The sequence below is a fragment of the Bombina bombina genome, chromosome 6, assembly GCF_027579735.1.
Source record: "Bombina bombina isolate aBomBom1 chromosome 6, aBomBom1.pri, whole genome shotgun sequence".
Lineage (NCBI taxonomy): Eukaryota > Metazoa > Chordata > Amphibia > Anura > Bombinatoridae > Bombina > Bombina bombina.
The window spans coordinates 296488785-296504607 of NC_069504.1; the positions used below are offsets into that span (position 1 = coordinate 296488785).

At 38.9% G+C, this 15823-nt stretch overlaps 1 protein-coding gene across 10 annotated transcripts in view; it reads left to right on the forward strand.

The window, feature by feature from the left end:
* The window catches only part of ATP2B1 (ATPase plasma membrane Ca2+ transporting 1), a 413071-nt gene that overhangs the window by 267499 nt on the left and 129749 nt on the right, over positions 1 to 15823 (forward strand). For all 10 annotated transcript variants that reach the window (XM_053716915.1, XM_053716922.1, XM_053716914.1 and 7 more), the window contains 3 exons: positions 9 to 206; positions 8051 to 8305; positions 8385 to 8510. In XM_053716915.1, the coding sequence (XP_053572890.1) occupies positions 9 to 206; positions 8051 to 8305; positions 8385 to 8510 (579 nt within the window). The remainder of the gene's footprint in view (positions 1 to 8; positions 207 to 8050; positions 8306 to 8384; positions 8511 to 15823) is intronic.

The window sequence follows — 15823 nt, forward strand, 5'->3', positions numbered from 1 at the left end:
TTACCTAGGTTTAAGTGGGAATCCAGCAGATATTGAAAGGAGGCAAGAAGTATTCGGGAAGAATATTATACCCCCCAAAAAGCCAAAAACATTTCTTCAGTTAGTATGGGAAGCACTACAAGATGTTACTTTAATTATATTAGAAATAGCAGCCATAATCTCATTAGGCCTTTCTTTTTACCGACCTACGAGTGAGGATAATGATTGTAAGTATGAAATACTTCCGGTTTATCAAAACTGAAATATATGTACAGTGTATATATTTGCTGTAGTGTGATGTGCTTGGAACCAAATTTATGTATATGACATTTTATATACTTGGGTAACATGGAACTGTAAAATGTATCTTTATTATGTTATACAATGTTTATTATTGTTACTCTTATTTAGGGATAAACAAAATTGCGTAAACCCAGCGATAGTTTTTGTTTTAAATTTTACTTTCAGGTGCATTGTAAATTTTGTATGTTAAGGGAACAAAATAGCCTTTGCAGCTTTTTGATTGATTTTTTCTTTCTTTCTCACTCATATGCTAAATCACTTGAAACTGATGCAGTATAACTAAAAAGCTGACATGAAAATATCACCTGAACATCTCTATGTAAAAAAAGATATTTTACCTCACAATTTCCTCAGCTCAGCAGAGAAAGTTCTGTGTAAAAAGTTATACTCAACTGCTGCTTAGCTGCAGGTAAAAAAAAAGAAAAAGAAATGAACAGCAGCCAATCAGCATCAGCAGTGCTGAGGTCATGAACTCCTTTTACTGTGATCTCATGAGATTTCACTTAACTCTCATGAGATTTCATAGTAAACTTCCTTAGACTGAATAGGGAAATAACATGAGTGCACGAGGCTCAATCCTTCGGCTGTCCTGGGACAGACATACTGATTTGCTGCTTAGAAGTCCTTTACAATGGGATGTGACTACTGAGGAACTTTTGAGGTAAAATATCTTTCTTTTTTACATAGATGTTCATGTGATATTTTAAAGTACGCTTTTTACAGCTATTCTGCGTCACTTTCAAGTGTTTAAAACATTTGGGTATTATGGCCCTTTAAAGCTTTCTCTCTTGAGGGACAACTAAAGCACAAATTATCTAAAGCAGTTGTTTCCCAACTCCAGGTCTCAGGACCATTAACAGGCTAGATATTCATAATATCTTAACATATGATTACTTATTATTTGTTTGATCTTTTTCAAATGTAGCAGGATCCTTAATACTTATTTACTGAAAATACTGTCAGCATTGTTTTTTTTTTTATGGGTTGGGGAGCTTGTGTACAGCCTCCTTTGGTTGGGTTGCTAAAAAACCTTACCATATAGGAGTTTTTAAAATTTTGTAGTGATGAGATGGCAATATAAAATGCTAAATCATATATATAAATTTAAAGTCTGCAATATACTTTCATTATTTATTTTGTCCCCTTTTCCTGTAATTCCATTCAGAAATTGTGAGCTTTTCAGTTCCTGTTAGAAATGAAAATGCAGAACACTGTTATATTCTACACAGCCATTGGCTGCACACTCAGGGACCTATTTATAACTGTTCCTAATTGGCCATAGAAGAGAAGGTAACCTAAGTTACAACATGGCAGCTTCCATTGTTTTATAGACAATAAAACTTTACACTTGTTTTGTCACTATTTAAACAAAATGAAACTTTCTCTTGTTAAGTGTATTCAGTCCACGGGTCATCCATTACTTATGGGATATATTCCCTTCCCAACAGGAAGTTGCAAGAGGATCACCCAAGCAGAGCTGCTATATAGCTCCTCCCCTCACATGTCATATCCAGTCATTCTCTTGCAACTGACATAGTAGGAAGGTGTGAGAGGAGTGTGGAATTTTTATACTTAATTATTTCTTCAATCAAAAGTTTGTTATTTTAAATGGCACCGGAGTGTGCTGTTTTTTTCTCTCAGGCAGTATTTAGAAGAAGAATCTGCCTGCGTTTTCTATGATCTTAGCAGAAGTAACTAAGATCCACTGGCTGTTCTCGCACATTCTGAGGAGTGGGGTAACTTCAGAAAGGGAATAGCATGCGGGGTCACCTGCAGATGAGGTATGTGCAGTAGAATATTTTTCTAAGGAATGGAATTGACTAAGAAAATACTGCTGATACCGATGTAATGTAAGTACAGCCTTAAATGCAGTAGCGACTGGTATCAGGCTGATGAATGTATGTACAATAAGTAATTTTCTAAGGAATGGAATTTGACTAAGAAAATACTGTTAATACTGAAGTAATGTATGAGCCTTAACTGCAGTAGAAACGACTGGTAGCAGGCTTATTAATAACACTACCTAACTTTTAAAGTGCATGTTTAAAACGTTTACTGGCATGTTATTCATTTTTTGTGAGGTACTTTGGTGATAAATCTTTTGGGGCATGATTTTCCACATGGCTGTCGTTTATTTCTGCATAGAAACGGTTAACTGAGGTTTCCCACTGTTGTAATATGAGTGGGAGGGGCCTATTTTAGCGCTTTTTTGCGCAGTAAAAATTCAGTTACAGTCTTCCTGCTTCTTCCTCCTTGATCCAGGACGTCTCAAGAGAGCTCAGGGGTCTTCAAAATTCATTTTGAGGGAGGTAATCAGTCACAGCAGACCTGTGACAGTGTGTTTGACTGTGATAAAAATGTTAATTGTTAAATTGATTATCCGTTTTTGGGTATTAAGGGGTTAATCATCCATTTGCTAGTGGGTGCAATGCTTTGCTAACTTAATACATTTACTGTGAAAATTTGGTTGCTATAACTGATTTGGTTCATTGTTATTTCAACTGTGACGATTTTTTGTGCTTCTTAAAGGCGCAGTAGCGTTTTTTATATTGCTTGTAAACTTATTTGAAAGGATTTTCCAAGCTTGCTAGTCTCATTGCTAGTCTGTTAAACATGTCTGACACAGATGAATCTGTTTGTTCACTATGTTTGAAGGCCAATGTCGAGCCCCACAGAAATATGTGTACTAAATGTATTGATGTCACTTTGAATAAAAGTCAAATTTTATCTGTAAAGAAATTATCACCAGACAACGAGGGGGAAGTTATGCCGACTAACTCTCCTCACGTGTCAGTACCTTCGCCTCCCGCTCAGGAGGCGCGTGATATTGTGGCGCCAAGTACATCAGAGAGGCCCATACAAATCACTTTGCAAGACATGGCTTAACATGGTTATGACAGAGGTATTATCTAAATTGCCAGAATTAAGAGGCAAGCGCGATAGCTCTGGGTTAAGGACAGAGCGCGCTGATGATGTGAGAGCCATGTCCGATACTGCGTCACAATTTGCAGAACATGAGGACGGAGAGCTTCATTCTGAGGGTGACGGATCTGATCCAGGGAGACCGGATTCAGAGATTTCTAATTTTAAATTTAAGCTTGAGAACCTCCGTGTATTGCTAGGGGAGGTATTAGCGGCTCTGAATGATTGTAACACGGTTGCAATTCCAGAGAAAATATGTAGGTTAGATAGATACTTTGCGGTACCGGTGTGTACTGACGTTTTTTCCTATACCTAAAAGGCTTACAGGAGTGGGATAGACCCGGTGTGCCCTTTTCCCCTCCTCCGATATTTAGAAAAATGTTTCCAATAGACGCCACCACACGAGACTTATGGCAGACGGTCCCTAAGGTGGAGGGAGCAGTTTCTACTTTAGCTAAACGTACCACTATCCCAGTGGAGGATAGTTGTGCTTTTTCGGATCCAATGGATAAAAAATTAGGTTACCTTAAGAAAATGTTTGTTCAACAAGGTTTTATCTTACAGCCCCTTGCATGCATTGCGCCTGTCACTGCTGCTGCGGCATTCTGGTTTGAGTCTCTGGAAGAGGCCATTCGCACAGCTCCATTGGATGAGATTATGGCCAAGCTTAAAGCACTTAAGCTAGCTAATGCATTTGTTTCTGATGCCGTTGTACATTTAACCAAACTAACGGCTAAGAACTCCGGATTCGCCATCCAGGCGCGCAGAGCGGTATGGCTTAAATCCTGGTCAGCTGACGTGACTTCTAAATCTAAATTGCTTAATATTCCTTTCAAGGGGCAGACCTTATTCGGGCCCGGCTTGAAAGAAATTATTGCTGACATTACTGGAGGTAAGGGTCATACTCAAAGGCCAAACAGTCTAATTTTCGTACCTTTCGTAACTTCAAGGCAGGAGCAGCATCAACTTCCTCCGCTCCAAAACAGGAAGGAACTGTTGCTCGTTACAGACAGAGCTGGAAAGCTAACCAGCCCTGGAACAAGGGCAAGCAGGCCAGAAAGCCTACTTCTGCCCCTAAGACAGCATGAAGAGAGGGCTCCCTATCTGGAAACGGATCTAGTGGGGGGCAGACTTTCTCTCTTCACCCAGGCTTGGGCAAGAGATGTCCAGGATCCCTGGGCGTTGGAGATCATATCTCAGGGATATCTTCTGGACTTCAAAGCTTCTCCTACACAAGGGAGATTTAATCTTTCAAGGTTATCAGCAAACCAAATAAAGAAAGAGGCATTTCTACGCTGTGTACAAGACCTCTTAGTAATGGGGGTGATCCACCCAGTTCCGCGGACGGAACAAGGGCAAGGGTTTTACTCAAATCTGTGGTTCCCAAAAAAGAGGGAACCTTCAGACCAATCTTGGACCTAAAAATCTTAAACAAATTCCTAAGAGTTCCATCATTCAAAATGGGAACTATTCGAACCATCCTACCCATGATCCAAGAGGGTCAATACATGACCACAGTAGACTTAAAGGATGCCTACCTTCATATACCGATTCACAAAGATCATTATCGGTACCTAAGATTTGCCTTTCTAGACAGGCATTACCAGTTTGTAGCTCTTCCCTTCGGGTTAGCTACGGCCCCGAGAATTTTTACAAAGGTTCTGGGCTCACTTCTAGCGGTGCTAAGACCGCGAGGCATAGCGGTGGCTCCGTACCTAGACGACATTCTGATACAAGCGTCAAGTTTTCAAATTGCCAAGTCTCATACAGAGATAGTTCTGGCATTTCTGAGGTCGCATGGGTGGAAGGTGAACGTGGAAAAGAGTTCTCTATCACCACTCACAAGAGTCTCCTTCCTAGGGACTCTGATAGATTCTGTAGAAATGAAAATTTACCTGACGGAGGCCAGGTTATCAAAACTTTTAAATGCTTGCCGTGTCCTTCATTCCATTCCACTCCCGTCAGTAGCTCAGTGCATGGAAGTAATCGGCTTAATGGTAGCGGCAATGGACATAGTACCATTTGCGCGCCTGCACCTCAGACCTCTGCAATTATGCATGCTAAATCAGTGGAATGGGGATTACTCAGATTTGTCCCCTCTACTAAATCTGGATCAAGAGACCAGAGATTCTCTTCTCTGGTGGCTTTCTCGGGTCCATCTGTCCAAGGGGATGACCTTTCCCAGGCCAGATTGGACAATTGTAACAACAGATGCCAGCCTTCTAGGTTGGGGCGCAGTCTGGAACTCCCTGAAGGCTCAGGGATTATGGACTCAGGAGGAGAAACTCCTCCCAATAAATATTCTGGAGTTGAGAGCAATATTCAATGCTCTTCTAGCTTGGCCTCAGTTAGCAACACTGAGGTTCATCAGATTTCAGTCGGACAACATCACGACTGTGACTTACATCAACCATCAAGGGGGAACCAGGAGTTCCCTAGCGATGTTGGAAGTCTCAAAGATAATTCGCTGGGCAGAGTCTCACTCTTGCCACCTGTCAGCGATCTACATTCCAGGCGTGGAGAACTAGGAGGCGGATTTTCTAAGTCGCCAGACTTTTCATCCGGGGGAGTGGGAACTTCATCCGGAGGTCTTCGCTCAACTGATTCATCGTTGGGGCAAACAAGATCTGGATCTCATGGCATCTCGCCAGAACGCCAAGCTTCCTTGTTACGGATCCGGGTCCAGGGACCCGGGAGCGGCGCTGATAGATGCTCTGACAGCCCCTTGGGTCTTCAACATGGCTTATGTGTTTCCACCATTTCCGATGCTACCTCGACTGATTGCCAAGATCAAACAGGAGAGAGCATCGGTGATTCTGATAGCGCCTGCGTGGCCACGCAGGACCTGGTATGCAGATAGTGGACATGTCGTCCTGTCCACCATGGTCTCTACCTCTGAGGCAGGACCTTCTAATACAAGGTCCCTTCAAACATCCAAATCTAATTTCTCTGAGGCTGACTGCATGGAGATTGAACGCTTGATCCTATCAAAGCGTGGCTTCTCGGAGTCAGTTATTGATACCTTAATACAGGCACGGAAGCCTGTTAACAGAAAAATTTACCATAAGATATGGCATAAATATTTATATTGGTGCGAATCCAAGGGTTACTCATGGAGTAAGGTTAGGATTCCTAGGATATTGTCCTTTCTACAAGAGGGTTTAGAAAAGGGCTTATCTGCTAGTTCGGTAAAGGGACAGATTTCTGCTCTGTCTATTCTCTTACACAAACGTCTGGCAGAAGTTCCAGACGTCCAGGCTTTTTGTCAGGCTTTGGCTAAGATTAAGCCTGTGTTTAAGACTGTTGCTCCTCCGTGGAGCTTAAACTTGGTTCTTAAAGTTCTTCAAGGGGTTCCGTTTGAACCCCTTCATTCCATTGATATTAAGCTTTTATCTTGGAAAGTTCTGTTTTTGATGGCTATTTCCTCGGCTCGAAGAGTCTCTGATTTATCGGCCTTACATTGTGATTCTCCTTATCTGATTTTCCATTCAGACAAGGTAGTTCTGCGTACTAAACCTGTGTTTTTACCTAAGGTAGTTTCTAACAGGAATATCAATCAGGAGATTGTTGTTCCATCATTATGTCCTAATCCTTCTTCAAAGAAGGAACGACTTTTGCATAATCTGGACGTAGTCCGTGCCCTGAAGTTCTATTTACAGGCAACTAAAGATTTTCGTCAAACTTCTTCCCTGTTTGTCGTGTACTCTGGTCAGAGGAGAGGTCAAAAAGCTTCGGCAAGCTCTCTCTCCTTTTGGCTTCGTAGCATAATACGTTTAGCCTATGAGACTGCTGGACAGCAGCCCCCTGAAAGAATTACAGCTCATTCCACTAGAGCTGTGGCTTCCACCTGGGCCTTTAAGAATGAGGCCTCTGTTGAACAGATTTGCAAGGCTGCAACTTGGTCTTCACTTCACACTTTTTCAAAATTTTACAAATTTGACACTTTTGCTTCTTCGGAGGCTGTTTTTGGGAGAAAGGTTCTACAGGCAGTGGTTCCTTCCGTTTAAGTTCCTGCCTTGTCCCTCCCATCATCCGTGTACTTTGGCTTTGGTATTGGTATCCCATAAGTAATGGATGACCCGTGGAGTGAATACACTTAACAAGAGAAAACATAATTTATGCTTACCTGATAAATTTATTTCTCTTGTAGTGTATTCAGTCCACGGCCCGCCCTGTCTTTTTAAGGCAGATCTAAATTTTAATTAAAACTCCAGTCACCACTGCACCCTATGGTTTCTCCTTTCTTGTCTTGTTTCGGTCGAATGACTGGATATGACATGTGAGGGGAGGAGCTATATAGCAGCTCTGCTTGGGTGATTCTCTTGCAACTTCCTGTTGGGAAGGGAATATATCCCATAAGTAATGGATGACCCGTGGACTGAATACACTACAAGAGAAATAAATTTATCAGGTAAGCATAAATTATGTTTTTAAAAAATATATCTACATTTTATTCTCAGACTAATATTTTCTTTGAATGCATCATACTATCTAGCATTTGTTTAGTGTTTTTAATGTCCCTTTAAAGGACGTTATAGACTATTACTGTTGATGATTGGCTTGACGGCTCTATCTGCTCAGGTTTAGCAATTTTCTGTGGCTCCCAAGTGGTACTTAAACTATATATTAAGACTTTGAGAGGGTTAAACACACAGCATAGTTCTAAAATGACATGTTCTAACAATAGCATGTAATTTTAGCTATATAATGTCCCTTTGAGAATTTTTGAGCTATAAGCAATTTTCTTTTAACTTATCACACACACACGGTTTTTCCTTGTGGCCCTGTCTTGAACTAAATTCTATAATTCCATCTAGATGCGATTCATTCTGTGTTTGTCTTTCAGCTTGCGGAGACTCCGCTGGTTCGGTTGAGGAAGGTGAGAGTGAGGCAGGTTGGATTGAAGGAGGTGCAATCCTTGTATCCGTTGTGTGTGTGGTGTTAGTAACTGCTTTCAATGACTGGAGTAAAGAAAAACAATTTAGAGGCTTGCAGAACCGCATCGAACAAGAACAGAAATTTACCGTCGTTCGTGGGAGCCAAGTTATTCAAATACCAGTATCTGACATAGTTGTTGGGGATATAGCACAAATTAAATATGGTATGTGCAATTCAGTATTTCTTTTGTTTATCTTTTTGTATTTGCCTGTTTTTATTCTAATTTATTATTGGTTTTTCAGGGGATTTGCTGCCTGCAGATGGAGTACTTATTCAAGGAAATGATCTTAAAATTGATGAAAGCTCATTAACTGGAGAATCTGATCATGTTAAGAAAACACTGGCGAAAGATCCCTTGCTGCTTTCTGGTTTGTGTTTTCTGTCTGTTAGATAAACTTCAACTTTTTTTTTTCTTTCGTTTTTTTTTTTCTTTTTAATTTAATGCACTGACTCTCTAGTGGGAAAGAGCCCATGTGATGCACTAGGAATAAATAGCTTAGAAGTAAAAAAAGAAATGTAAGCTTGTATATTTAATATAGCAGTGGACACTAGAGTGGCAGCTTTATTAAAAGGACCAATATCAAAAGTATGCTACTATGTTAAAGGGGCAGTAGCAATTAAACATTTTATTATTCGGATAGAGAGTACAATTTTAAACTTTCCAATTTACTTCTGATATCAAATGTGCTTTTTTTCTCTTGGTAACCTGTTTTAAAGAGTAAATGTGAGTAGGCTCATAGGATCTTAGGAGCATGAACATGTCTTTAGCAGTGTGTGGTAGCAGTGTTTGCAACATTGTGTAACATTGTTAAAAACATTGTTAAAAACATTGTTGAAAATGCTGCTATCAGAAGGCTGAAGATATGTGCATTCTTGTGAGCTCATCTAGGCTTACCCTATTAAAAAGAATGAGTCCTGCGCAAAACTGATAACAGAAGTAAGTTGTAAAGTTGTTTAAAATGTCATGCACTATCCAATTCATTTACAGGGACAGTCTAGACCCATTTGGAGAAACTTAACATAACAAGATATGCATGCAATTGGTGGGGGCTTGGTGGCCATCTTTAGCTGCTAACAAACGATGAATGATTCATTTTGACTTTATTTTCCCTTTTAATGCATTTTATAATATGAAAATCTTTAACTTTAGATCTGCCCTTGAGTAGACAGAAACTGATTGGTACATAAAGAACGTGCACTATCTTGTCTGTTAGTCGAGCTTGTGCATCCATGAGTTCATATGCACTAACCAGGACCCAAATATGCTCTAAGATCAACAACTAGGGGTATATAAAAAGTGCATTATAGCTTGTGTTTTTAAATAAATTACTTTTTTCACAATGGTGGTGAGAGTCCATGAGCCATTTCTCCTGGGAATTGCACTCCTGGCCACTAGGAGGAGGCAAAGATTACCAAAACTCCAAGAGCCGTTAAAATATATCCCACCTCACTGGTAAACAACTTTCCAATTTATTTCTATTGTTGAAATACAGTTTAAAATCATATTCAATATCTGAATTGGAAAAGAAAAAATAAATATGGGTTTCATGTCCCTTTTAAGAATATGAAAATATTATTAAACTTTTTTTGAAAAGGTTTAATATACTGTAGGGGGAAAAAATCTGAAAATGTTAACTGTGGCATACTTGACTAATATAGTATTAAAGTTTTGATTTTGAAAATGTATACTTTTCTTTCATGTAATTGGCAAGAGTCCATGAGCTAGTGACATATGGGATATACAATCCTACCAGGAGGGGCAAAGTTTGCCAAACCTCAAAATTCCTATAAATACACCCCTCACCACACCCACAAATCAGTTTTACAAACTTTGCCTCCTATGGAGGTGGTGAAGTAACGTTTGTGCTTGATTTTTATGATTTCTTCTCTGATAAGTGCTTCTAAGCATTTTGAAGCCTAATTCCTCTCAGAGTAAAGTGTTTGTCAGAGGGATGTGAAGAGAGTATCGCCTGTTTGATTTGATGGTTTTCCTTGTGGGAAATCTTTTCAAGGGTTCTCTGTTATCGGTCGTAGGGATTCATCTCCTACCTCCCTTTTCAGATTGACAATATACTCTTATATACCATTACCTCTGCTGATAGCTTTCAGTACTGGTTTGGCTATCTGTGGATGGGGTGTCTTTCGGTAAGTATGTATCATTATTTTAAGACACTCAGCTATGGTTTGGCGCTTTATGTATTAATATAAAGTTTTAAATATATGTATTTTACTTATATTTTCCATGAGTCAGGCCTTAGTGTATTTCCCTTTGCAGTCTAGCAGTTTTGTTATGGGAATCATGTTTAGAAAGTTTGTCTTACCTGGGGTATAGTTTTTTTTTCAATATGACTTGTTTTTTTCTTGGAAAACTTGTGGGCAAATTAGGCTCGCGAGGGCACAAAATGCTGTTATTTATTGCGTCATTCTTGGCGAGAGAAATTTTTTGGGCGCGAATGTGTGTCTGTCATGACGCAAGTTTGTAATTTCCTGCATCTTAGTTGACGCTAGGTTGTTTGGCGTGAAATTGTGTTTATGATGCGAGTTGCATCATTTCCGGATGTTTGTTTGGTGCCAAAAAATTTCTCAGCTTCCTTTTGCGTTGTGCGTCATACTTGGCGCCAAAAAAAATATTTTGATTTTACCTCACTTTCTATATGCTCCTTGCCTTCTTTATGCTCAGAGGGCTATGCTATTTGCTTTGTTTTTGCCAATTTTAGCATTTGCATTTTTTCCCATTCCTGAAACTGCTTTACGTGGAAATAAAATATTTGTTGTTATTCTTTTTTTTTTTTTTAATTTTACAAGATTTCTCAATGTGATCCTGTCTCAGAAGCTGCTGTAGGAACCATGCTGCCTGAACACAGTTCTACCAAAGCTAAGTGTATCTGTTGTAAGCTAGTGGAGATTATATCTCCAGCTATAGTATGTAACAGTTGTCATTATAAGCTTTTAAAGGCAGACAATGTTTCTATTAGTGCTAGTACAGTATCTACTGTTCCTTCAACATCTAAAGTACATGATATCCCTGTTGATATGAAAAATTATATTGCTGATGCGATACATAAGCCTATGGCTGCTATAACGCCTTTAAATAAACGTAAAAGGTCTTTTAAAACTTCTCATAATACTGATGAAATTTGGAATGACCAGCAACATACTGATATATCCTCCTCTCATGAGGATCTCTCTGACTCAGAAGATCCTACTTCAGACATTGACACTGATAAATCAGCTTATCTTTTTAAGATTGAGTATATTCGTTCTTTGTTAAAAGAAGTGTTAATAACTTTGGATATTGAGGAGTCTGATCCTCTTTATAATAAATCCAGTAAACGTTTAAATTCTTTTTATAAACCTCATGTGACCTACTCCTGAGGTTTTTCCTGTTCCTGATGCTATTTCTGGTCTAATGGTCTAAGCCTGGTACTTCTTTTGTTCCTTCTTCAAGGTTTAAAAAGTTGTATCCTTTGCCAGTGGCTAAATTAGAGTTTTGGGAAAAAAGTCCCTAAGGTTGATGGCGCTATTTCTACTCTTGCTAAACGTACTACTATTCCTATGGAAGATAGTACCTCTTTTAAGGATCCTTTAGATAGGAAGATTGAATCATATCTAAGGAAAGCTTATTTGCATTCTGGCTATATGCTCAGACCTGCCATTTCTGTGGCTGATGTTGAGGCTGCATCAACTTTTTTGTTGGATAGCTTAGCACAACGGGAAAAAGACTCTGATTTGCATAGCATTGTTAGTTTGCTACAACATGCTAATCATTTTATCTGTGATGCTATTTTTCATATCATCAAGATTCATTTTAAATCTATACCTTTGGCTATTTTAGCTAGAAGAGCTTTATGGCTGAAATCATAGAATGCTGGCATGGTATCTAAATCTAGGTTACTATCTCTTTCATTCCAGGGTAATAATTTGTTTGGTTCCCATTTGGATTAAATTATTTCCACTATTACTGGGGGGAAGGGAGTTTTTTTTTGCCTCAAGATAAAAAGTCTAAAGGCAAATAAATCTAAAGCTTCTAATCGGTTTGGTTCCTTTCGTCAGAATAGAGAACAGTAAACCATTCCTTCCCCTAAAGACTCTGGCTCCAATTGGAAGCCATCCTCGAGTTGGAATAAATCCAAGCCTTGCAAGAAACCAAAGCCAGCCCTCAAGACTGCATGAAGGTGCGGCCCTCGATCCAGTTCTGCTGGTGGGGGGCAGATTGAAATTATTTCAAGACGTTTGGGCAGGTTCCATTCAGAATCATTGGATTCAGAATATTGTCTCCCAGGGGTATCGAATAGGTTTCAGAATAAGACCTCCTGTGAGAAGATTTGTTTCTCTCTTAAGTTTCAACAAATCCTGTAAAAGCTCAGACTTTTCTGAAGTGTGTTTCAGATCTAGAGCTTTCAGGAGCGATTGTACCAGTTCCAATTCTGGAACAGGGTCTGGGTTTTTATTCAAATCTATTCATTGTCCCAAAGAAGAAAAATTATTTCAGACCAGTTCTGGATCTGAAGTTTTTGAATAATTTTGTAGGAGTCCCAACTTTCAAGATGGTAACTATAAGGACTATTCTGCCTTTTGTTCAGCAAGGTCATTACATGTCCTCAATAGACTTCCAGGATGCGTATCTTCATATTCCGATTCATCCAGACCACTATCGGTTTCTGAGATTCTCTTTTCTATACAAGCATTACCAGTTTGTTGCTCTTCCATTTGGCCTAGCAACAGCTCCAAGAATCTTTTCGAAGGTTCTCGGTGCCCTTCTATCTGTAATCAGAGAGCAGGGTAGGATATTGCGGTGTTTGGACGATATCTTGGTACTGGCTCAATCTTTTCATTTAGCAGAATCTCACACAAATCAACTTGTGTTGTTTCTTCAAGACATGGTTGGAGGATCAATTTACCAAAGAGTTCCTCGATTCCTCAGACAAGGGTCACCTTTTTAGGTTTCCAGATAGATTCAGTGTCCATGACTTTGTCTTTAACAGACAATAGACAAATGAAATTTGTTTCTGCCTGTCGAAACCTTCAGTCTTGATCATTCCCTTCAGTGGCTATGTGCATGGAAGTTTTAGGTCTCATGACTGCAGCGCCGGACGCGATCCCCTTTGCTCGTTTTCATATGAGACCTCTGCAGCTTTGCATGCTGAAAAAATGGTGCAGGGATTATACTCGGATATCACAATTGATATACTTAAATCCCAGCATTTAACTCTCTCTCTGTCCTGGTGGTTAGTCCATCATCGGATTATTCAAGGGGCCTCTTTTGTTCATCCTTCCTGGATTATGATTTAAACAGATTTTAAAGTCTCACAGGTTGGGGAGCTGTCTGGGGTCTCTGTCAGCACAAGGAGTTTGGAATCCTCAAGAGGCGAGGTTACCAATCAATATTTCTTTCATGTAATTGGCAAAAGTCCATGAGCTAGTGACGTATGGGATATACAATCCTACCAGGAGGGGCAAAGTTTCCCAAACCTCAAATGCCTATAAATACACCCCTCACCACACCCACAATTCAGTTTTACAAACTTTACCTCCTATGGAGGTGGTGAAGTAAGTTTGTGCTAAGATTTCTACGTTGACATGCGCTTCTCAGCATTTTGAAGCCCGATTCCTCTCAGAGTACAGCGGATTTGAAGGGAGTATCACCTATTGAATGCAATGGTTTTCCTCATGGGAGATATATTTCATAGGTTGTCTGTTATCGGTCATAGAGATTAATCTCCTACCTCCCTTTTCAGATAGACGATATACTCTCATATACCATTGCCTCTACTGATAACTGTTTCAGTACTGGTTTGGCTATCTGCTATATGTGGATGGGTGTCTTTTGGTAAGTATGTTTTTATTACTTAAGACACCTCCGCTATGGTTTGGTACTTTATGCATTTATATAAAGTTCTAAATATATATATTGTACTTATATTTGCCATGAGTCAGGTTTATGTATTTCCTTTTGCAGACTGTCAGTTTCATATTTGGGGAAGATTAACATATTAAGAAATATTTTTTCTTACCCGGGGTTTAGTCTTTTTTTTTTCAAATTGACTATATTTTTTCTTGCAAATTGCGGGCAGGATTAGGCCCGTGGGTGCGCCAAATGGTAGACTTTATTGCGTCATTCTTGGCGCAATAATTTTTGGCGCGAAAGTACGTCTGACGCAAGTTCGTCATTTCCGGCGTTGTAGTTGACGCCGAGTTCCTTACACAGGGTTGCGTCATTAGTGACGTGAGTGTGTCATTTCCGGATGTTGTTGGCGCCAAAAAAATTTCAGCTACGTTGTGCGTCATACTTGCCGCCAATTTTTTTTCATTAATTTAATACCCCATTGCTATTTGCCTCTTTCCTTTTTCTATGTCCGAGGGCTATGCTATTTGCATTTTTTCCCCATTCCTGAAACTGTCATATAAGGAAATTGACAAATTTTGCTTTATATGTTGTTTTTTATTTTACATTTTGCAAGATGTCTCAATCTGCCTCAGAAGTATCTGTTGGAACTTTGCTGCCTGATGTTGGTTCTACTAAAGCTAAGTGCATTATATTTTCGAATGTCATTTGTATTGGTTATCATGATAAACTTTTACATGCAGATATTGTGTCGATCAGTCAATAGTACATTCCCTGTTGTTGTTCCTTTAACTTTTAATGTACATGTTATACCTATGAAATTTAAAGAATTTGTTACTAATTCTATTCAGAAGGCTTTATCTGCTATTCTGCCTTCTAATTAATAGAAAGGTCTTTTAAAACTTCTCATAAGGTTGATGAATTTTCAAATGACTGACAACATAATTTATCATCCTTTGATGAGGATCTATCTGATTCAGAAGATCCTTCCTCAGATATTGACACTAACAAAATCTACTTATTTATTTAAAATGAAGTATTTTTGTTCTTTGTTAAAGAAGTGTTAATTATTTTGGATATTGTGGAAACTAGTCCTTTTGATATTAGAACTAGTAAATTCTGTTTTTAAACCTAATGTGGTTACTCCAGAACTTTTTTTTTCTGTTCCTAATGCTATTTCTGATATGATTTCTAAGGAATAGAATTAGCCGGGTACTTCTTTTATTCCTTCTTCAAGGTTTAAAAATGGTATCCTTTTACCAGCAATTTTTATAGAGTTTTGGGAAAAGATCCTCAAAGTTGATGGGGCTATTTCTACTCTTGCTGAACATAACCTCTATTTCTATGGAAGATAGTACTTAAGTTCCTTTACATAGGAAACTTGAATCTTTTGTAAAAAGCTTATTTATATTCAGGTTGTCTCAGGCCTGCAATTTCTTTGGCTGATGTTGCAGCTGCATCAACATTTTTTGTTGGAGAATTAGTGCAACAAGAAATTGGATTCTGATTTATCTAGCATTGTTCGCTTACTGCAACATACTAATCAGTTCTGATGCCTTTTTTTATTTCATCAAGATTGTTAGATCTATGTCTTTAGCTATTTTTAGCTAGAAGAGTTTTGTGGCTAAATTCTTGGAATGCTGACATGACTTTTTAAGTCTAGATTGCTATCTCTTTCCTTCCAAGGTAATAAGAGACCTAAGGGTAAATATAAAGCTTCTAATCATTTTCATTCTTTTTGTCAAATAAGGAACAAAAACCTTATCCTTCCCTATGGAATCTGTTTCCAATGGGAAACCTTCATTAAATGGAATAAATCCAACCCATTTAAGAAAC